Raw genomic sequence first — 23415 nt, 5'->3', positions numbered from 1 at the left:
AATGGAGTTCATTTGCTTCTTTGGGTGCTTTAGAAAGAGTTTTCCATCTTCTGTTGCCTGCATAGCTAAAAACTCTTGCTGTCCATAGCCAAAATGATAACCCAGCATGTCTGTGACAATGGCACTCAGTGGCCTATGCATGAAGCAGGGAAACAGTGACGCCGAAGACTGGACCCTCACTTTTACAAGTAAGATGATTCTTTTGAGATTATTTATATGCAGTCTGCTAGTCCTGAGTTGGCCAAAATGGGTGTTTCTTACTGTCCACATGAACTAGTTCTAGCAGAGGGCTGCAATGCCAGGGTTTGTTTAATCAGTGAAAGTACTCTCCACCTTCCAGCACTCCAGTCTTTCCCTGTTTTTTTTGCAGCTGAGGAAAGTACTTACACAAGCATTAACTTCACTTGTGAAGACCTTGTGAAGAAAGAACACATGGATTTCAAGAGGAACTTAACAAGACCTTTGTCAGGAATAAGAATGTTTTTCTGTGAAAGTATGAAGCTTAATTCCCCAAGGCACGTTAACACAGTGCTGTTTTTGGGGAGATAAATGTTTGAATGTGATAACATCTTTTTTTTCTCCTTCCAATGATACAATTATTTCTGCCATCCCCTTGCTATGAAGACAAAAGGAGCATAGCACAAGCCTGCTTTCTTCAGATATTTTTGGCCAAGTACAGGCTTCTTCCAGATAGCAGTCTTCCCTTATTGTCTCTGCTCTAGGCGAGACCTGCTGCATGTTTGCTTATTTTAGAAAAGCATTGAATATGCTTAATTGTTTTCCTCCATTTCAGCAACAATACATAGTCACATTTTGACTTGTGAAATGAAGTCACAGTCATCAGCTGGTACTCTCATGCTTTCTCTTGATACTGTCAGCTGTATGCGGCCTGATCATAGACATTTAACCTCTTCATGCCTCTATAAAATATATTTGTTTCATGTTGGAAAGATTAGGATGAGAAAAATACTTATACAAATCTTGAGATCTCTGTAAATTTCTCTACTAAGCTACAACAAACTATTTTGACTACATTTTGCAGTATGTGGGTACCTGTCACTTAATGATGTAGCTGAAGAGGAATATGATAGTAATGTTTACAGTATATGTAAATTGCAATTCCACTCCTACCCAGGGTAGTGTGAGAAAGCAGGTACTACAGAGCTCTTGGGACCTCCAGTCAACACCACCAATGAGAATGAAGGTAGGGCAATCCACTTCTAGCCTCAGTAAGAAAAGTCTGACAAGCAAATTATCTTTGTTATGCTGGTGTATTAATAACACCAGCATTTGTATTAACCATGTGCCCCTCTCACATGCATGTCATGAACCTTCTGCAGTTCCAAAGCAAAATCGGGAAAAGGAGTGAAAGCTGTGTTGTCCTGTCAGCAAAACCCCCCTCAATGAGAGGATTATTCTTGATTTCCCGAGCACACTTTGTTTTATAAACTGTTACCAGCTGTTCTGCTCTAGTTCCCTAGCACAAAACTAAGAAATATAAAGACACTTCTCTGAACAACTTCTTCTACCTCTGTGAAGCTGACCCCTTATCTTATATTCTGAGTGCAAGTACTCAATCAGACCTTTCCCAGTTATGATTTCACTCTGTAAGAGCTGCAGTTGGAATACAAAGGGGATGTTCAGGAGTCGATCCTTCCATAGGAAGAAAACACTGTGGGAAGAAAGGAAGAGGCAGATCAGTCAGCACCAATGCCTATCAGTGTGCATCCTCCTTTTAAAAGGTTTGGGTAGTTTAAGATCAGTAGTTCTCTAGGTCTATTTATTCTATCTCTTAGGTACTAGACATTAGATATTTTTACAGAATGATAAAGAAGAATTACCTGCATTTTGTATAGAGACCTTCTACACAAGTCTTATTTCTCTGGACAGCAGCAATTCCTGTATGGGTTTGATATACCAGTTTTCTTCCAGAAGATCTCATGCATGTTCCAACCAAGCTGTTGAACTTTCTCAGGCCAGTAAATTCCAAGACTGCAATACTGCTTGATGTCCTTAGGGATCTGCCTTTTATTGTGATCATCCCTAGGTGTTTTCATGGCTTGGCAAGTTCTCTACTTAATTGTGATCATGAAACAATAGGCTACAACCTTCTTAGTTAACTTTCTTGAGTACTTACTTCTTTCTCTCAGCGCCTGCCCAGAGCTACAGTAGACGTGAATCAACACCCAAAACAGAACAGATTTACTTGCAACAGAAATGCAAGAGCCAATGATGAAAGCAGCTTCCAGAGTAAGAATTCCCCTTGCCCCACTCTTTTATCACCTGTGGGGAAAAAGGAGACACATGACGATCAACACCTAGTGCCCCAAATCCTGGAAGCCATAAAATGCAATCAATCACTGAATTTCTGGATGAAGCCACATGATGGTAATTGAGAGGGAAAAAAATGGGTCACTTTTAAACTTTCTTTCCTGCTTACATGATTCTCTGGCTGCATACCAACCCTAGCAAAACTGCATTATACTTTCTGATCACTGTTGTGTTCAGATTGAAAAAAATAATTATAATAATTAGAAACAACACTTATTTGTCTGTATGGTTCTATCAGTTTTCCTGTTTGTACTACAGAGGGCTGTTAAGTAGCTGCAAGATAGACTCAATCTACCATTTTTTCAGAGCTGAAGTTATTAACAGTAAGTGCGGATTACTTTTTTTTTTTTTTTTAATCTTTTAGGTAGTCAGATAAAAGGTGCTAAAAATGATTGGTTTGGAGAAGTGACTGTATTAGATTTCTCTGGTAGAGAGGAGTATTGCCTTGCATGACAATGCCCTCATTTGCTAGGCACTCCTATATTTTCCTTATTGGTATGCAAAAGCATAAGGAGATTTAGCTATTTTCAAGTTGCTACATTGCTCTTGCCTGTATTTTTCTTCCTAACTGCAATACAAGTAAAGTATAGCCACCAAAGTCAGTGTGGTCCTTTTGTGCTTTGCCAAAGCAAAGAGACCTGTGAACAATTGGAAGAGCCTGATTTGGCTGCACGATTTCATAAATAAAACCACGAGGACTTGGATGACTGCAGCCACTGAACTTTTATCAGTTTCAGAGAATATTTATGTGAAGTAAGAGAAACACTGGCTGCTATCAGCGGTTTGGCCCTTCCCATGATGAATAATCTTTGCCCTTCTTCCTCACCCTCTTTCACGTGTGTTGTGGGAGTTGCTTGGGTGCCCCAGTGATAAATGCTTTATCACTATTACAATGCTAAAAATCCTAAACACTGGGCTTTGCTGGGCTTCCACACTCTTGTTTTGCCTACATCAAGATCAACAGCTGGGAGTGCTACCTAGGAAAATTCCTTAAAACATGACTTTAGACTCTGCAGCTGGTCAAACTGCCTGGTACCACTTGGAGATTTCTTGTGAAGAAGAGGAGGCATAACTAATTTGTGCTGGAAGAATTTGTTTTATTTTTTCCTAATCATTCTGGGTACTGTGCCAGCTGCAGAAAGTTCCATCTAACTAATCAGTTCAAGAGCAATTTGACATAGTTCTTGTGTGGGAAGTTGATCCCAAAAGACGTAGGATGTGCCTGCTGCTCTCATTGATTCTAAAAGGAGCTACACTGAAGGTGTATGATCAGGAACAAGGCACCATGTTTTGGGCCTAAGGATCCAGCAGCAAGGTGGAAGCCTCCAGCTTTAGTGTTTTCCACTAAGCTGGGCCAGGAGCGATGCTGGCAAAATCAGAACTGGTTATTTTATGGACACATCATGATAGCTGTGTGTGGTTTGAGCTATCTGTGCATCCTTTTGAGCCCTGCCTTCTAATGCTTCTAGTACAACCCCCAGCTAGCTTAAATGGGGAAGCAGCTCTCTTCTAGAACAGTTGCATCTGAGCTGATATATTTTCTCTTTGGGTACACTCAATTTTTTTTTCTAGCAAATTAATGTTTTCACAGCTGACAGACTAAACATGCTCTGTGACTTCTTCCTCCAGCTTTCTTTCTTCTACAGGGAAGTAAAGTCAGTGAGAACTAAAATGTAGGAAAAACAAGAGGACTTAACTATCAGAAAAACTGAACCTTAGGGCTTGGGAAAGAAGGAATGATGGGCTGCTTTTCAGCAGGCAGCGGCTTTCAGCAATCCTTAACAGGAAGGGCAGGTCTGAACAAACCAAAGAAAAACAGCTGAGTCACGATGAATGAAAGAAATGACTGGGCCAATACTATGATAGGATTTGATGCATCTGATTGAACACAGATTCCCCCAGAACCAAGACTGATCCTTCTGCAATTGTCAGTACATGAACCTCTACAAAATCATTAAGAGAACTGTCCTTTTCTTAAGGGAGCTTGTCTTTGCTCTGCCACCTGTACTACTGTCTCTGTTTTCTGCAATATTGCTTAGTGCTCCTCTTAGGATAAGACCAGAAGGAGAACACAGGCTGAGAAACAATGGGGTATAGGGAACCTAGGAAACTGGAGGGGTGAAAGAGAGAATTAGAACTTAACAGGAGAAAAGATAAGAAATATTATGAATCCTGAAATAAATAATGCAGTTATGAAAAATAATTCCACTGAAGGAAATGGGAAGGCATGTACAAGAATGAAAGAAAAATAGTGAATGACGTGAAGTGGCTTTGTGAAATGGCATATGGCATCAACCCAGAAATGAGGGACCTTGAGGTGAAGCTGTGCTTCCAGGTGCTGCAGGTATGGGAAAAGACTATGTATGAGGCCCTCCCAAGCTTTCCCTTCTGTTACGCTTATTTCCTTCTATGCTATGTATTCTGGGGGATTTTATATGTCTACACACCTTTATTACACAACACTTCAATGGCAGGTGCAGTTTCTGAGAAGACTGATACATGTTGTAGTACATGTAGGTACAGTAGCATACCTTGACTGGATAAAAAGTAGCTTTCGAGTACTTCTGATGCAGGCAGTCTTGAACAAACAGCAATAATATGTATTTACCCTCGGACATTTGCTATTACTAGTTGAACTATTAAGAAACATGTTTGCTGTTGCTGAAAGCATGAGGAATATCAGGTGTATTACGACACGAGGCCATCTAACTGAAGCGTCGCTTTCTTTACCTAAAAGAAACACTGCCTCTTTTAATGCCTATGGAAGAGTCAAGAACAAGCAAAGAACTCAAATCTGTGAAAGAGAGTTTGTCAGATCAACTTGGTTTCTGATGGCGGGGGGAAATAGTGGAAGGTTTCTATGTTTAATCCTCATAGGATGACAGAAAGTTCTGAGTGCTCCCTTCTTTCCACACCTGAAACAGTTTAACTGAAAGCAAAGATCCAGTGCCTTGAAAGGGTATGTGAGGAGCTCCTACAAGGAAACTAAGCTATAAGATCACTATCTGCATGGCTGAGTGTCCACAGTTTGTCCTGTCTCATTTTTTCCGTACGGGATCAATAGTAGTGGCTACAAGACTCCAAAGTCCAGGAAAAAGATGAATCTGCAACTTTTCACCTGAATTTTTTTTAATGTTGAAAGCCCAGTACTTGGTGCTGGCTCCATTTTTAGCATGGAAAGCAAACAAATGTTCAGAAAGCTCTATTTCAGCTGTCAGGAATTTGGCTAAAGCAAACAACCAATGAACCTTAAAACCATAAAAGTAATAATAATAATAAAAATCCCCCTAGCTCTTTCCTGGTAACAGCATACTCACATCTGATGTGCTTTGTCACTGGTTCTGCAGTCCTTCTTAATTCTTGAGATTTCAGAGGGAATTCATTCTGACTGATAAGAAGCACAAGTCCACAATTTCAAGTCCCACAAATCTTTATATTAACCTGAAAACTATCACTCACCTTTAAAGCTGCCCCAGTAAAGGACCACTCATCTTTCTGGTGTGATTTCCTAAGGATATAAGGCCTGCGTAATCTCACTGTGTCTGTATATCCATCTTCACAATAATTAGGAGGGCTGTTGCCAATTTCACCTGACCTTGTCTGAGAGGTAGAAGTACTAAAAATATTGTGATCCTGTATTTTTCATGAATGTAATTTTTTCTTGTTTAGTATTTAAACAGAAGGCTGGGATGCATACAACAAATTAATCTGCATCTCTGATGCCTGTTCCTTATTGACCCAGTTTGCTGCAGATATTTAACTAAATGTATCATTAATATGTAAGTTGAATAGGCAAATTCTGCTTTACTGTAATCTTCCTAGCTTGGCTGGCCTCTCTTCTCTCCAAAAATAATGTTTGGATGACTTCAAGGAACAAGGAACCTCCTTCTCACATTTGTGATAAGAATGCAAGCATAAAAGGGAAAGACTTCTAAGCAGCACAGCAGGGGGAAGTTCAACTACAAAGCTTAGTAACACACAGAATACAGTCCTTGTGTTACATTTTATGGTTGTGAAATACAAACAAGATAATCTGGAATGGCAGTACCTCCCTTAGCACACCGTATCCTTTTGTTTCCTTGCAGCAGGGTATCACAAGTCTCTTAAAAACACAATGCTGCACTTAGGGATGTTATGAGAGTGGCTAACGGCTGTGTCATTGCATCCAGACTTGAGATTCCCATTCCACTCGAGGGTTAGATTTATGTGACTTTGGGACAGTTGTTTTATGGATGGAAATTTGATGTAGAGTAGGTAAAGTGAAGGTAGTAATTCTGTAGTAATCCTATGCAAGTAAAATTATTTTTTATTTATGGTACTTTCAGATAGCGTCATAAAGAAACCCACAGAATCACAGGAACACATTTGTCATTGTGAAGATGCAAGTTTTGTTATTTGATGATAGGAATAATTTTGCCTGATTTTTCTGTTATCCATGCTCATATCAGATATGTCTTTCTAAGATTTTCACATCCAACATTTGGAGGAAAGCAAAGTTAATTAAGGTCAGGAGACTAACCAGGAGTTTTGGCTTTTGCTCGGCAGAGAGAACTGTGAAGCTGCTGATGGATTGGAACATTGCTAACAATAAGCAAAGACCAAAGACAATGAGCTCCTGCCGATTCTCCTGCAGGATTCCTCTGGTCACACAGTATACACAGAACACTGGGAAGGAGAAGAGAAAGGTCAGTTACAGGTGAACACTGATTGCACATGGTGCTATTTTTCAATATACTTGATCTAGGTGGCAAAATGGAAGTATCAAGACTGGGCAATGTTTAGTCTAGAGCATATTTTCATTCTTATCAAGAAGCCTGGATCTGATACTTCAAGTCAGATGCTGTGAGTACTCTTCCCTGTGTTTAGCATACAAAGAATTAATTATTTCATTGGACTTTTAAATTACTTGTGAAGTAACACTTCGAATATAACAACATATTAGCTATCCAAACTAATTAACAGCTGTGGTATGTTTTATTACATGAATACTATACTGTTAAACAATATATTTGGGTTAAATGAAGCAAAAATATTTTTATTTTTTTAAAGAATTGAAATGACATAATTTTTCCAGTGAGTAATTCAAGTGACTAGCAAGGACTATACTACCCATACACATACAGTATTGTTTGTGTGGCTTTGACAGCTGCGTGTGTTGAAATTTACTTAGACTGGATTCATAACAGTTCATTTGTGTTGGGGAAATTTTGAAACACACCACCCACCAAACTGCAGTCCAGAAAGACACTGGTTCAGGAAAGTTCTGAGGTAGTGTTTTGTGAAATACATCAAAAACCACCACACAGTACCACAGTCAGCTGTCACTTTTGAACTCTACAAAGTTTAAATAAAGTCTTTCCTTTTATAAAAACAGGAATCAGTGCTTTGTTCCTATGTGGGATGCTCCTGCAAACACTAGCTCATTCTTACCGTAGACAAAGTAACAATATATGTATTTTTTTCCCCAGAATTTTACTTCCTGGATTCTGCACATGAAGTAATCTAGTTTTTTGAGCCTGGGACGAAGGGTCATAAAAGTTTTCAAAATAACATAACTTCAGCTACTCTAAACAAATTTTAAGGTGAACGAACTTCCTTTTTCTCTTTCATTAATTACGAGAACTGAAAATGATTAGCAAACTGAAAGTGAATTGTGAATTTTTTGCATGTTATGACCTCAGGAAGACCTGAAGGATGCAGGACGGTATTTCCATGTTTTGCAATTCATTTGCTAAAACAGAAGTCCGTACAAATAACTTGGAAACAAACTTTTCCCAGAGTGTTGTTTGCAGAGATAGCATATGCATGTTTCTGAGATAAAAGACATCCCCTTACTTTTTGGAAAGTGAAGTCTACAACAAATTAAATTCAAAACTGCCTTTGAAGTAACTTTCTAGTGGTAAGTCCAAATGATTGTTACAACTGGGGCATCCATTTTTCTTTAAAGAACTAATATCCATTTTTGTCAGTCTTCGTCTAGCCTACAGAAAATGTGGGTTTGGCAAGTTTATGTTTAGCTTACACATCTTTAAAATCATAAGGCAAGCCAATTATAGTTTTAACCTGTTCCATGAACGTTATCATGACCAACTAATGTGTTAAAACAATAACTTTTGTTTTGTTATATTTGTTAATTAAACTTGAGATCTGAAGTAATGTCTTAAAAATATATTGTCTCTCCTGACCTAAACCAGAGGTTTGTGAGAGGCGTGAATTTCTTCCCGTGTTTGCTGCAGTACAGAATGCTAATTATCAACAGGAGGTAGGAGGGAAAAAGAGATTAGAAAGTACGTTTTTGCCTTCCTGATATACAATATCATGATTCATTTGGTTTCTTATGAAGGTTCTTCATTTTTCTCTCTGAAGCACAAAACATCATTTGCTAACAAAACCAGTGTGGCAGATTGGAGGCACCAGTGTTTTAAGATTGCATTTTTTTGTTGGTATGCAGATCTGGTGTGAAAAGCTGCTAATCCAACCAGCACTTTAGAATAAATGTGTTGTTTGTATGTGCCTAATTATAGAGTCTGGAGCAAAGTTATTGTCTTTGTTCCCTTTGGGTGGAAAACGTAAAGCTGGACAGCAATGACTGCTTATGATCAATGTGAAGGCCAGCTGCCCTGCATGTACACCAGGTGTTACACCCCTGAGTGTTTTGGCCAGCTAGCTAACAGCCAAAACTTGCTAAAACCACTGACGAGGACTTCCTGGAATACCTATGGTTGCATTGATTTTCAAGTTTCATTTTTATTTAATATAAATGGACCCAGGAATATGAATATACAGTTTCTGCTGAAGCTACATGTACATTAGGACATATCCAAGAAAGTCTGGATTTTGCTTCTAGTAGGACATAAATTATTAAACAAAAAGAGGCTTTAAGAAAACTGAGGTCCATATTTTTCTTCATTGAAATATTTCAGGTGAAGCAACATCCTTGCAGGAACTTAACAAAGAGAGAAAACTTAGCATTTTCTTATGTTTCAGATCAAATTGCATATACTTGGTTTCTTGCAAAGTAAGAAGGTTCCTTGAAACCAGCTACCACTCAGAAATAAGGACGGCCTATCTCAGGAGATGTGCATTGTGTTGCAAGCCTTGGAATGTGGACACCCATGAATTCCCTAACAGATAACAGCACAGGCTGAAATGGGAAATGAGATTTTTTTTTTTTCTGGCACTGATGAACATTCAGTAATCTTTCAGAAAATGAAAGGCTGTCATTGCTACATCTGCATAATGAAATACCATGAAGAAAGCACAACCTGAATGTTTTTTCACACTGTTCACACATAAAGGTGTTTTGGATGACAGCATATCTCTCGTTGATCCCCTCCCTAAAATACTACTGGCAAAAAAAGAAATGGCAAAAGTATCTTACTCCTTAGTAGAAGATTCTATGTGTAATATATCATGCCAGATGGAGAGAAATAAGAAACTTCAATCGCTCCTTAATCACTACTTTGGTAAAAAAATGTATGTTTGGAAATACGCTTTGTTTCTTACCAACTCTTAACTAACTGTGTAAGAGAAATGGTGAAATCTTCCTCAGTTTGTGGAACAAGTGTCTCTATGGTCAGCCCTGTTACACTTTACAGAGACAAAACAGTCACAGAAATACATCTTCCTAGGAAATGATAGCTCTGAACAGGGCTTTATCTGTAAAGGAAGAATATTTTTAATCTCATATCACAGCATGAACTGTTTGCTCTTCCTAAGAAACGCATTAAAGCAAGTAGGTAATTGACACAAGCGCAGGGTTTTCCTGGGAAAAAGAATAAAAAATGTTTTACAGTGGAATCGAAACTTCAAAACTGCTGAGGAAGGGAGAACTCTGTTGGTAAGTGATCTCAGCCTAGATTTTTCTGCTTTATCCCAACAACCCGCATCCTGCTTTTCCATCACAGCACACGTGGTCTGCACGTAGCTTTCTCCCAGTAACCCTTCCCGAGATTTTTAGAAAACGGGAAAGAAAGGGGCACGTTTCTGTGCGATGCACGAAAGATTCGTGCCTTTTTTTCCTTAGTATTTGAGGTGTTTTTTTTTTTTTTTTTTTTTTTCTGTTTACTTTTTGTTTTCTTCCGGGGGCGGCGGGGACGTCACTTCCCTGCCCGTTACCGGCAGCTCCCGGCGGCGGAGCCCTCGCTCTTTGCACTGGATCGACTCATTTATTCTCTCCTTTTTACCCTAAAACCGCCTTGATTTACTGACTAAGCCCTATCCTGGGCTGCGGGACCGGCCCCGAGGTACAAGGTGGGCAGGATGGGGCCACCGGCCGTGCAGCTGGGCTACAAGGAGGGCTTGGGCGACCTCAGCTGGTTTGGGCATCCCTTTGTGCAGGAGGCATCAGTGCTTTTAGATTGTGTTCGTGGTCTGCCTTTGTAAACGTCTTGGGTGCTGTCATTGTCATTTAGCAAATCACTTAATATTTACTGCTTCCTGGGAAGGAGGAATTGCATGGCAGTTGCGGCAGGCAGCGTGTGGGTGCCTTGTGTGCTGTGGCTGTAGGCTCTGACACGCACACCGACCTCTGCTCATTTTTTTTTTTGCAGTCAGGCTAGCCCTGCTTTCTCAAATACTTGCAACTTTTTTTGAGGTTTTCTGTGTGGGATATAGGACTGACCTTGCAGAGGTCTTTCTGGATGTTCTCAAAAGGTATCTGTGTATTAACAAGGGGCCAGAAGAATCATAGCAATGACTTTTTATCTTCCCTGTCAGATGGTGATCATTCCAAAGTCCAGAGCTCTTCCAGTCGTGGACGAATGAGTGCGATAAGGAACCAGCGGTGTCATGAGCAATGGTGATGGTCAGAAACTGCTTTGCTGTATAAGACACAATGAGAGCCTCTGACTAAAAAGTATCTGCTTCAAGGTCAGCTCTATGAAAAGCACAATTTTATACTAAATCTGTAACTGTGCTAAGCTAGAGTTGCAAGAGTTAGTTAAAAAGCACAGAATCTGTAGTGCTGGAAATGTTATTTTTTATTTCAGCAGTGTCTAGGCACAGTACATATAACTTTTAAAAGACACCATATTTCCTCTTTCACCTGCCTAATTTGTTTCTTATCACTGTATGTGTTAATCTTCAAACAATTTTAGCCTTTCAGTTCTAAGGTAAGACTTTGGCTATATTGAACAATTGTGTTGTTGCTTTTTTTTATTTTTGACAGTTTCTTAAAACTGCATTGTCTCATGAAAAGAAAGCTAAGTGAATACTATTATGAGGATTTTTGGTGCATGCCTGATTATCTCATTGAAACAATTAATATCTGAGTTGTTTTTTTTTTCCTCTTGCCTTTTTTTTTATATAAAACATGGCTGAACATGTTTTCAAACAAGATGAGTGGGGGTTGTTAGAGTTGGGTGAAGGCAGCCCAGCTGACTGCCCTTCCCTAATCTGCAGCTCTGGTAAAAGCTCAGCAAAGGCCAGCTGCAGAATGTTTCAGGGTCTTGTTATGTTGCTTAGCACTTGCAATGGGGTTTTCACCAGCTGCCTTACACTTGTGGCTCTGCAGTTCTTTTTTTTTTGTGGGGTGATGTGATACAAACCTGCTCTTCACCAGAAAAAGAAAACTTATTTTGCTTGCTTGTAAATCGTGTTAGACAATTTTACTGCTGTAAAACTTTACATGGGGTTTATTTCTTGTTTGTTCTCTTACCTACTTCAGTGTGGAGTGTTACAGTTGCATTTAAAAAAATTTTATGAAAACTAATGCAAAAATGCAGTGTGTACGTTCTTGTTAATTTGTGTTGCCTCTGCATTTTATTTTCTGCAAAACATGAGGTGTCTTTCTGTAGTAAACTATTCATGTAGGCTTCATACTGCTGTCATAATGATGTGGTTAAACTGCATAGGTGTGGATTAAGAGTAGGTGATGTGCACTAATCCTAGCAGGGATTAAGAGCAGTGTTTTTTCCTGCAGCCTTAAGTTTCAGTGGAGAACAGCTTCCGTGGTTTGGTCCAATACTCATTTATTGTAGGAGGAGTGAGTGAAGGGTCTACTGTGTATTACAGAAGCTGTGAGCTGGTGCTTATTAAACTGTGACACCACTTCCAGAGAAGGCGCCATATAGAAATGACAGCTATCTGTATATTCATGCAGTCTGGCTGGCAGCAAAATAATGTTTATTCTTACAAAGGCCACCTGTACACAATAGAAAATAGTGTAAGTGATTTAGTAACTAAGCCATGATGGACTGGGTTCAATTTAATGCGAGTATAGGAGTCAGTGCTGTTTTTCTCATCCAAGTATGACTATTCTGTTAAAAACTGAGGGAGAGTAGTATTTTTTATTAAAATTAGATGCTTGAAGACACTAGCTGCATGTGCATTTATTTATTTTCTTCACTCTTAAAAGTTCCTTGAGAATAGGTTTTTCTCTGCTCCCCTTTAAGTTTGAAATGAATGCAGCCCTAAGTAAACTTTGAACTACTACGAGTAGTTACTTCTTGTAAGTCAAAATTTGAGGCTTTCAGCGTTTATGCTCTCTGTGTTTTAATCTTTAATGCTTTTTTTTTTTTAAATTGTTAATATAGTTGAAAATGGGAGAAGCTGCAAGGAATAGTATAAAATGTGCAGCATGCTTCTCATTTTTGTGAGCTGGAAGATTCAATGTTTGCACGTAATCCAACAGAAACAGTCTACCAACTACTGCCACGTTTTCATCTATTGGTAAACATCAGCTGCTGGTTACTCTTAAGGGAGGATGATTGAATTACTTCCAGATGGAAAACTCTTTCAGCCGATTTAAGATTTCCAGTTGATTTAAGGCATCGGGTCAGTAATTTAGGGGTGTGTTTCTCCTTATTGCTGTCTTGTTTCCTGCTACACATGGAATCTGTGATATAAAATACAAAAATGCAGTGCTACTGAAGGTGGAAGTTCGTTGTGTGTAATTGCTTTTGTTTTTAATTGAGTAGTATAAATAGAAGAAGTATTAACAAAGTTTTGGTAGCTTAACAATTTTAAAGGTATAGTTTTTTGTTTTTTGTTTTTGTTGTTTTTTCTCATTTCTTTCTTTCTAAAAGACGTGAAAAAGGACAAATAAAGAACCAGGTTTTCATAGCAAATTATCGTAAAGAATGCATCTTTTCTTTTCCCATATTATCCCAGTTTTGTTTTAAGCTGGATAACACACTTGTGTGTATATGGTCTAACATGAATGTGTCAAGTGTTGTACCTCGATGTGCTGCTAACATGATTCTCTGATAAATAGAAAGGGATAAGGTGATGGGGTGGAAGTGTTCTGTGCATGGCTATAACAGAAATAGAGCACACAAGGAATGGAAAATTTCCATGTAAAGTAGAATATGTCAACTGACATCATATAATTAATTCTTAGTGCCTCTTTAGGTTTATTTTTTGTTGTTGAGATGCCACATTGGACACTATGAAAGCATGAAGAAAATAGTGTATCCTGTTCACTTATTAACAAAATCAGGGCAGGTGCAGTAGCTGTTGTTTAGAACCCTTGTATTTTGTATTACCATTGATTATTTCCTGTGCTGTCACTATTTGATGCGCTGTAGTGTTATGATCTTATTTCAGACGTCTTTTCCAGGATGTCCAATGATTAACTATCCATACAAGAACCTCTTTATTTGCATAAGGCCCACCATATTACCTGTCCAGCAAATGTACTTTTAGATTAAAAAAACACAACATTTAAACTCTAATTTCCCATAGTGCTTATTTGTTGAGGAACAAAACACTTTCTGTTATTTCATTCTCATCTGATATTTTTTTTTCTTTTGCTCCTAAAATAGAGAATGCAAACTAGAAAGCTATAATTCGACCACATATTTTAATGTTGCAGATAAGCTGCTCAAGTGTTCTTTCTTTCTTTGGACTTTGTTAGCATTATGATACCAACAAACATTACATAATTTAGGAAAGGTAAAGGTCATAGCCAAATTAACAGTGCAAAATTCAGCCAGAAAGACTGAAGACGAGATACTTTTCATCTTTCATAAATGGCAAGTAAAACTGTGGTATTTTTGTTGTGTTAGGGATTTAAAGTGTCATTATGTTCATGGCTAAATTTTGTTTTCTTTCTGTTTTTTCATTCTTATGTGGAAAAAGTGGAACAGAGCACATGAAGAGGCATCTGAAGTTTACACAAGATGTTATTTGGAGGACCAAATGTGCTTTTAGAGGCCATTGGAGATGAAAGATTAATCACATGATATTTTTGTTCGCTCAAAGTGCTGTTCTGTGCTAAGTCAATGTTGTTTTGTATTAAGGACGGATACTAGTTTGTTAATGTCATCATGTCAACTGCAACAAGTGCTGAGATACCGGATGAACCTAACCCTCCCCTCCTTGAAGAAAAGCCAAAGGGAAAACCACTCTTTCATTTGGGTTCACTCTTTGCTAACAGGAGTGAAAAATTTGTAATTGCAAGGAGTGATAGTGTACCAGAGGAGAACGTTCTGAAAATAACTATCACAGAGACTACAGTCATTGAGTCAGACTTGGGCATCTGGAATTCTCATGCTCTCATCTACCTCACTTTGTGGTTTTTCTTCAGCTTTTGCACTCTTTTTCTTAACAAATACATTCTTTCCTTACTGGAAGGAGAGCCCAGCATGCTAGGTAATCCTACCTTTCATTTACACTTCAATTCCAGTAACGTATTTGACAATAACAGCTCCTCCTATATAAAGTTGAGGGAGTAGATGGTTCAGCTGAAGTGAAAAGGACCTAGTTAGGAGACGTGGGTGTGGATTTTGGGGCTGAGAACTTGTAAATTGTAATCTCAGCTTTTAAAGGAGTTTCTGATGGTGTCCTTTCCTTCTCTTATCCTTCCACTTGCTGGAAGACGCAATGAAATTTTGTTCATAGAGGAGCTGTAAAATGATATTTGAGAAATAAGAGCTGGGGGATGGGAGAGAGAGTGTAATTAAATTTTTGTGTTTCTCTGCAAGAGGGTAGTGTGGGTTCTTGAAAAATGTAATAAAACTGAGTAAGCTGTTGATAGTCTACAGAACTGATTAACTTGTTTGATTAACGAGCTAATTAACAATATTAACTTGTTTGTGTGTAAAAACACAAGAGTTGCCTTCAAGTGGGCTTATTTTTCTGTGTTTTTTTTTTTGTTTGTTTGTTTAAGTGCAAACAAAAAGCATTTTAACTGTGATCTTGTTTTATTCTGCTGCCTTGATGGTAGATGTAGAAGTAAAGGGCTTTTGTGAGAATCCATAAAGTCTAGAAACACTGCAGATAAGTTTATGTAAGAAATTTTCTCATGATGCTTTATCTGTGACGTTCCCATTGTCTTCTGATTTATTTTTTTTTCCCATCTCTTTTTAGGTGCTGTTCAAATGCTTTCAACCACCTTCATTGGCTGTATAAAAATGTTTGTTCCATGCTGCTTGTACCAGCACAAAACACGCATCTCTTATCCACCCAATTTCATCATGATAATGCTGTTTGTTGGATTAATGAGGTAAAAGGTTAAATTAGAGATATATCCCATTTGTTCATTGTGTTCTTCTGAACAGAAGCTATGTTTTTATTCTCTCTTCCTTTTCTTTCTTGCTTTCATAGAAAGACTGGAAGGTGTTTGGAAAAGACTATTCATCTTTCTTCCCCAAAATCACAAGATAATCTTACTTTTAGTTCCTATTGGTAAATGCTATGTTCATTTTTCTGACTGTCAATTTTTGGCTAGCTTTGCCTACCACCACTTTAACCTCTTTCATGACATACTTCTCTTCATAATGCTATCTTTCCATTTACTTTATTCCTCTTCTCTTTTGAGGCTGATATTTTTTTAGTGTAGTAGTATTTCTTATGACATTTTTTTGTTTTGTCACCTTTTCCAGCAATTTACCTCAAGTGATATGGACTTAACATTTACCTTCTAAAAGTAATTATTTGCTGTGTGCCGGAATTGCATCCGTCTGTGGTCTAGGAGAGAAAAAAAGACATGTAATTAGGTTTTCTCAGCACTGCACAAATGGTAATAGGATAACAGTGCTAAAATTAACCATCAGGGCACCATTTATTAAGTCAGAGCAGTTTTATTGTGATGTAGTTGTTTAAAGTATAGGTAAATATGTAGCATACCTAACTTGCAGCACAGATGGATAACTGCAAATGATGTAATTTCCTTAGTAGGTGCCGTGGAATAAAGCTGAACAGTTACTGCAGTTCAGTCAAGCTACCACAATTTGATAACTTGATTGTTAGTTATGCCTCCCCATATACTTAGTTACTGCAGGTAAAATTTAGAGAAAGTATAATGCAATTCTTTTCTGTGCTAGATATCTAAGAGCAACTGTTAGTGTTACTTTATTTTCTACTTAATTTAATTTGGTTTTCGATTACAGATTTGCAACAGTAGTCTTGGGGCTTGTCAGCTTGAAAAATGTGGCCGTTTCATTTGCAGAAACAGTTAAAAGCTCTGCACCTATATTCACTGTTATCATGTCTAGGATGATATTAGGGGAATACACTGGTGAGTACTGTTCTCTGTTTAAATATGATTTTACAATCATATTTATATCTTGTATAATAGCGCCATTTATTTGGCTGTGGACAGGGAGATACCACTGAAATAATGTAGATCATTGCATACTGCTGAAAGAATTGTTCTTGTTGAACACAGTACATTGATTGTTTATAAGCAAAAAAAGATTTGTTTTGATGTAGCTGTGTAAGGGCAGTGTTGCTCTGAAGTTGTTTTTCTGTCAAGAAACTGTAATTGGAACATTAAATAATTGAATTCCTATGTGTTTCTTCTGAGGAGGACAGCTTGCCTCTCAGAACTTAAAAACCTTGAATTTATTTACTGTGTTCACTCTCTTGCTAAAAACTTAATAGCTGGCTTACCACAGTTCAAGTCCCCAGTATAATTTCTTTGTAATTTGACATGCAATTGCATACTATTTGCTTGAAGAGATTTTGCTTCTAGCCAGATATAAATCACAGGAATTATACAGAAGCAATGTATAGTTTGCTTTCTGATGCAAAACTCAAATGGCAAAAGGCTGAAATGAGCCAGAGGAAGAAGAGTAATCCAATCGCAGAATAAACAGGGAGAGTATAATTTTCTTCTGTCATTTGTTGAGAAAGATTAAATGAAGACAGTCAGTCCATTTTTCTTCTCCAAGACAGATATTTTTATCAGTCAGTGTATGTCCATATTTTTCTCAAGAGCATAGTGCTGTTAACTGAGATCTCACTTTACAACCTCTGAATTTTAAAATGCAATCAAATAAGTTGCTTTTACTTTCAAATAAAGAAGTTAAGGCCAAATTTAAACTTTTAAAAACTATATACTATATTGTCGTTGGGAATGAAACTAATTAGAACTGTTTTTTTTTTTTTTTTTTGTAATTTTCAGGACTGCTGGTTAATCTCTCTCTCATTCCTGTTATGGGTGGGCTAGCGCTATGTACAGCTACTGAAATCAGTTTCAACATCCTAGGTTTCTCAGCAGCGTTATCTACTAATATTATGGACTGGTAAGGCTTAATGACAGGTAACTGTGTGGAATAAAGGGGGGGGTTGGCAATGGTTTATTTTTACTTAATTTATTTTAGGGTTATTTAATTTAGGGTTCTAATTGTTTCTGTTTCAGAGCAAAGACTAAATGGTTCTGAAAGTTGAAACTTAGGGTCCATGAGGAAATAAAATAAGCATTTTTCATGTGCAGTATATCAACATTTTACATTAAGTCACAGAGCTGGTTGGAGTTTTCTGTGTAATAATCCTAAAAGAGCAGGAGATGAATGTGAAATACAACTACTTTGAAAAATGGTCACATTTCACCTTGAGAGAGGTGGTGGTATGATTCTCATGTTCTTATTTAAAGTAACACTTCAAAATATGTATTGACTCACTCTTCTCATAAGGAAGTTATATATAGAATAAGGCATGACAGCATGTTAAGACTGAGTATGAAATCTTTTAAAATATGCTTCAGAACTGTTTTTTTGTTTTTTTTTTTTTTTTTTTTCGAGAGAGGTGCACTAGAGTAGCAATGGTATGTACTAGAGATTTTTGCCCCATTAATATGTTTTTTCTATCCTTTCAAACTTATCATACTTTAAAATATTTCATTTAAATCTATGTAGTATTTAGAAAAAGGTAAAATTTAAGCCTAGCTTTGGTTGGAGATTGGGTGAGAGGGTGGAATGTGTAGAAGGTATATCTACTTATCTAAGGGAAACAATTGTCTTTCTCATGGTTTGTTTTGTTTGCTGCAACTAATATCTACAGGTAAATGTCTTTTGTTTTTTTTCTAGTTTGCAGAATGTCTTTTCCAAAAAATTACTCAGTGGAGACAAATACAGATTTTCGTAAGTATTTAAAATTTTTCAGATTTGATTATAGATTGACCTTGGGCTGCATAAGGAATCAATGTATTTACAATTATATTGGAGTAAGCTGCCAAGAACTTTATGAACTTCTGAAACATGAACTTTACCATAAAATTTGACGGCTTGTGTTGGTCTGGAAAATACTTGCCTTTTATACTTCAGTCTGTTTTGGCCGACACGGAACACAAAACACTACCTTTGCAAGAGATTGCTGAATGTGTTGTTCCCAAAGCTTGGTACACAACTTTTCTTTATTACTTATTATTGTATTTACAGACATCAAGGAGGCCTTTATTTAAAATTGATGCAGCTTTTTTCAGCTCTAAGAAAAAGGAAATTTTATTTTTTTTGTTTGTTTTTTCCTTTATAGGGCCCCAGAGCTTCAGTTCTATACAAGTGCTGCTGCAGTGGTCATGCTTATTCCAGCTTGGATATTTTTCATGGTAATTTGAATTTGCTAACACAGATTTTTTTTTTAAACTTATGCATATGGATAACCTTAATTTTGCTTTTAATTCCTCCTTTTTTTTGTTGTTGTTGTTTATATGAGCTTTGTGGGGAGAGGGGAGAATGTTGAAAGAGGTGGTTTGTCACAGGCCTGATTTGACAGGTAACCCAAAAAGCATAGGTTTATTTCAGGATTTCAGAGAGGAAAAATCATGATCTTGACTGACTGTATAAATGCATTTAAAGTTTTAAGTAAGATATGTATTTCAAATCTTTATGTATTTGTTGACTTTTTATCAATATTTATGTGGTATGCAGGAATACTAACTCTCTAAAAGCAAAATTGAGGTGAGGTAAGTAAAATGTATCACAATAAATATGTATCCTTTGTATTTTGGCATTTCATTGCCATGCATCAGTGTTCAAAAATACCTTGCTGGAAAGCTGAACACAATAGAAAATTCAGTCAGGTAAGAACTCTTCCTAATCTTTTAGGAGTGAAAATTTGGAGAACGTGAATGTCCCGTATGTTTTACATTTTGTTTTGCTGACATTTAAATGTAAGACTAATATCTTATTAAAATAATGAGGAGGGTGAAAATTCACTTTTAGATCTGTGTATAAATGAAATCCTCTTTTTTGCATTTAGGATGTGCCAGTGATTGGGAAAAGTGGAAGGAGCTTCAGCTACAACCAAGATGTTGTTGTACTTCTCTTAATAGATGGAGTCTTGTTCCACCTGCAAAGTGTTACAGCCTATGCCTTGATGGGAAAAATTTCTCCTGTGACTTTCAGGTAAAACTGCCTTTTCATGTCAAGAACTCATTTTTTCTTTCTCATTTTTAGAAACTAGGTAATAAATCTTTTGTGCAAAGAAATAATGTAAATGCAGAAATGTACCAAAGGTAAGAAGAAATCTTTTCACATCCAGATGATCAAAACTTCTTGGTTTGTTCCCTCATTAGGTTTGTTCCTCAGTGAAGTTAGTTTTCTCTACCTAACGGGCTATAAAAGCATGTGTTTATATTTGTGTACACAATAATTCTTGTTATTATAATATTGCTATCCTTTAGATACTGGTTCTTTTTTGCTTATACTACTATATTACCTGCATAGTAACAGCTCACTAGTGACTGATAGTTATGTTGCTGGTGTTGTGTTGGTATTGTCTGGGTTGTATGTTTCAGCTAGAATTGAAATTCTAATGCTATAGAGCATGCTTAAAAACAAAACTCGGAAATGACTCATTAATTCTAATATTAAGATGAATTTAAAGATAGTAGTGCCAATATACAACCAGTTTGGCTACAGTACTATGTTAAGTAGGAAAAGTGGAATCTGACTTGGTGTTTTAATAGCAAGCAAAACAGAGATTCTACTGCATTAAGGTGTGATCATGTGTGGGATATGAGAGAATTTTCTTTGGCCCTAACTTCTGTAATTCCTTTCCAGTGTTGCTAGTACTGTGAAGCATGCACTGTCAATCTGGCTAAGTATTATTGTGTTTGGTAACAAAATCACAAGCCTTTCAGCCATTGGGACTGTTCTAGTGACAATTGGAGTTCTGCTCTATAACAAGGCAAAGCAGCATCAGCAAGAAACCATACAGAGCCTGGCAGCTGCAGCCCCACAACCTGCACAAAGTACGACTGACGATACTGAGCCACTAATTTCCAAGGATTTGAAACCATATGATTAATATGGTCACTTATTCTTACAACTTAATGCAACTCAAAGGAGCCCTTCCTGAAAGCGGTTGTTTCTTCAGCTGATGATGCTGATGTGGTTCCTTTGAATTCACAGCAGGTCAGACATGGGACTTGAAGCAGAGAGAAAACAATGAGAAGAACCCAGTAAGCCTTGATTTACTGAGAAACTGAAATACCAGAGGAACTACTGTCATGTAATGTGGTAAATGTGGGTTTTTGATCTCTTTTTTGACTGCAAATAACACACAAGTCTATATTAGAGAGGGAACTTCTGTGTCTTGTAGGAAAATGATTCCGTTCTCCTTACCCATCAAAATAACGTGAAAACATTGCCCCATCCCTGTATTAGGTGTGCAGTGCAATGAAATTGGTGCATAACTGAAATTTCAAGTTGTTGGTTACTGTGTACTGCATCCTCTGTTATTTGTTTGTGTTGTAGAGATGGAAGGTGAACCTCCCTCTCTTTCCCCCACCCTGTTCCTGTCGCAGCAAATGACTTATTTTGGTATAGCTTTAGTTGAAGTAAACTGTAGAAGTTAGTCCCAGCCCAAAGAACTGATGAGGAGCTATTTCCAACTACAAAGCTAGCAATGAAACAGGATTTTTCTGCTAAAATTTAACATGCAACCAGGACGCAATATTTCTGTATTTAAAATACTGAAATGCAACTATACATACTGACACTATATAAACAGTGTTGGAATAAATATGTGCAGTTACTTACAGATTGCCAAAATTTATCTTTTTTTTTTTTTTTAATAAAGGAGCCAGGATCTCTATATTTCTATCAGAAACCATTTTTATATACATTTTTTGTTGTGTTTTATGTATTTTTATGAGGATTTTTTTTAACATTGCTTCCAAGACTGCAACAAAAATGCTGCCTTTCAGAAACTCGGGGTTATTACCCTATGTGCAAGGTATTTCTGTCATGTCTGGTTGTGTGAAGAGTCTTGGAGGTATCCGTGACAAGGGTAACTAAAGGGGACCATAAACTGAGGTTGATAACGAGTTCTTTTTTGGAGAAGTTTTGTTTCATGGTTGATCAACGATTAAAAGCTTTTGTCTTTTGTTTAAAATAATCTTAAATACTAGTAATTGATTTTTTTGGGAAAACAAAACAAAACAAAAAAACAACACATGTACCTACAAAACTGTCAAGTGGACTTTTTTGGTAATAAAACTAAACTAACAAATAGAGATGATTTTTCAGTAGTTGTCTCTGTTCTAAAAGATTGCTTGGCATTAAAAGTTTAGATAGTGGTAAAAAATAATTATTATTTGTAATAGGAATTTACAAGTGGAGTTCTTGCAAAACTGAAGCTCATGCTTACATTTCCAATGTGAGGTATTCTGTTAGTTTGAGTGAACCATTCCTGTGGAGGGCAAAAATGTGTTTGTAATACAGGCAATCTGAAGAAGCCTGTCTTTTGGTTTTGTTTGAATAGCCTGTGCTTGTGTCTTCTGCTTACTTCAGGTTATGTTCCTGTACATGACTGGGTGCCCAAGGTATATACCCTGAAGATTTGAGTGGGAGGGAAATGCCATTTTTTCATCATTGTATGATGTCTGATTTTATTTTGTCATTGCTTGTATCTACTTGCAAAAAGCTGTGGACTTTGAGGTGGAGATCTATTTTTGTTGTTATACTTTCAAGAATCTCTGTATTTAGCAGACAGCAGTCTGTTTTGTACCATGTTTTTACTCTTGTGGGAGTACAAAAATGTAAATGGCTTTCTGGTTGTCTTACTCAGTTGTCAGGTAATACCCTTCATCAACTGAGCTCTGTGAGCTAGTAGACTTGCATTTTGTATTATTTCATAGTAGTGGAAAACTTTTGTGAAACCACAGCTGAGAAGACTGTGGAATTTTAACTTCTAACACAGCTGTTTTTTTTTAGTGCCTGGTTTAGCCCTGTCTGTTTGGTGGCAGCATAATAATTTAGTTTTACTAGGGGGGTTGTTTTCCAGTGTTTCTCTTGTGTACTTTCATATGCAGAGTTCTTGGCCTTTATTTTTATTGGACTAGGTAAACCAGACATTTACTGTCCACTTGTAAGACAGACCTCTTCTTTCCCCAGTCAGACTAGTGACTGTTTGGTAAAAAGGACCATTTTTTTCCATGTTGAAAACCCATTACAATGTTATGCCTGAGCTCTCTGCCTTCTACATGCTTTTTATGATGGCAGTCATACTGCCCAATTTCTTTTGGAAATTCCTTTCCGGTAACACTCCACGATTCTACTGGCATTTAGCACAGCCACATTCCTGATACTTGTGCACTAATCAAGACAAGCTCCATGACCAAGAATTATGTGGATTATTTATTTTACGTTTGCCAAGCATGTTCTTGTAGAAACAGCACACCTTCCTTAATATGATGCTTCAAACTGTTGTGCAAATGGTAGCAGATATTTTGTCATATCAGTCTTCAATTTCACACATCATCTATTAAACCAAGCAGTTGACTACTTTGCACAGAAGCTCTTGGATTCTGGTCATTGTCTGGGTTAAAAGGCAGATCTTTGAGATGTATAAAATTTTAACAACAGTTCTCTGATTAGTCTTCCCCTTGGAAATCATGGAAAACTTCAAGTTTCC

The 23415-nt window shown here is 37.2% G+C and overlaps 1 protein-coding gene across 4 annotated transcripts; it reads left to right on the top strand.

Moving 5' to 3' along the window:
- The first annotated feature begins 10402 nt into the window (after positions 1-10402).
- On the top strand, positions 10403-22015 carry SLC35E2B (solute carrier family 35 member E2B). 4 transcript variants are annotated; one of them, XM_072026930.1, is made up of 10 exons: positions 10403-10584; positions 11050-11202; positions 14413-14925; positions 15643-15778; positions 16665-16792; positions 17681-17801; positions 18585-18638; positions 19030-19102; positions 19756-19901; positions 20910-22015. In XM_072026930.1, the coding sequence occupies exons 3-10, from the start codon at positions 14601-14603 to the stop codon at positions 20947-20949; spliced, it is 1023 nt and encodes a 340-aa protein (XP_071883031.1). In that variant the 5' UTR covers positions 10403-10584; positions 11050-11202; positions 14413-14600; the 3' UTR covers positions 20950-22015. The 4 variants fall into 4 exon arrangements, with proteins under 4 accessions (XP_071883031.1, XP_071883030.1, XP_005011121.1 ...); XM_072026929.1 differs by having other exon boundaries at positions 10404-10584; positions 11050-11188; positions 20559-22015; XM_005011064.6 differs by having other exon boundaries at positions 10404-10584; positions 20559-22015.
- Positions 22016-23415: the final 1400 nt, after the last annotated feature.

The sequence above is a fragment of the Anas platyrhynchos genome, chromosome 22 (genome assembly GCF_047663525.1).
Source record: "Anas platyrhynchos isolate ZD024472 breed Pekin duck chromosome 22, IASCAAS_PekinDuck_T2T, whole genome shotgun sequence".
Taxonomy (NCBI): domain Eukaryota; kingdom Metazoa; phylum Chordata; class Aves; order Anseriformes; family Anatidae; genus Anas; species Anas platyrhynchos.
Note: the sequence above shows the minus strand (reverse complement) of the source record. Positions and strands in the feature narration are given on the sequence as shown.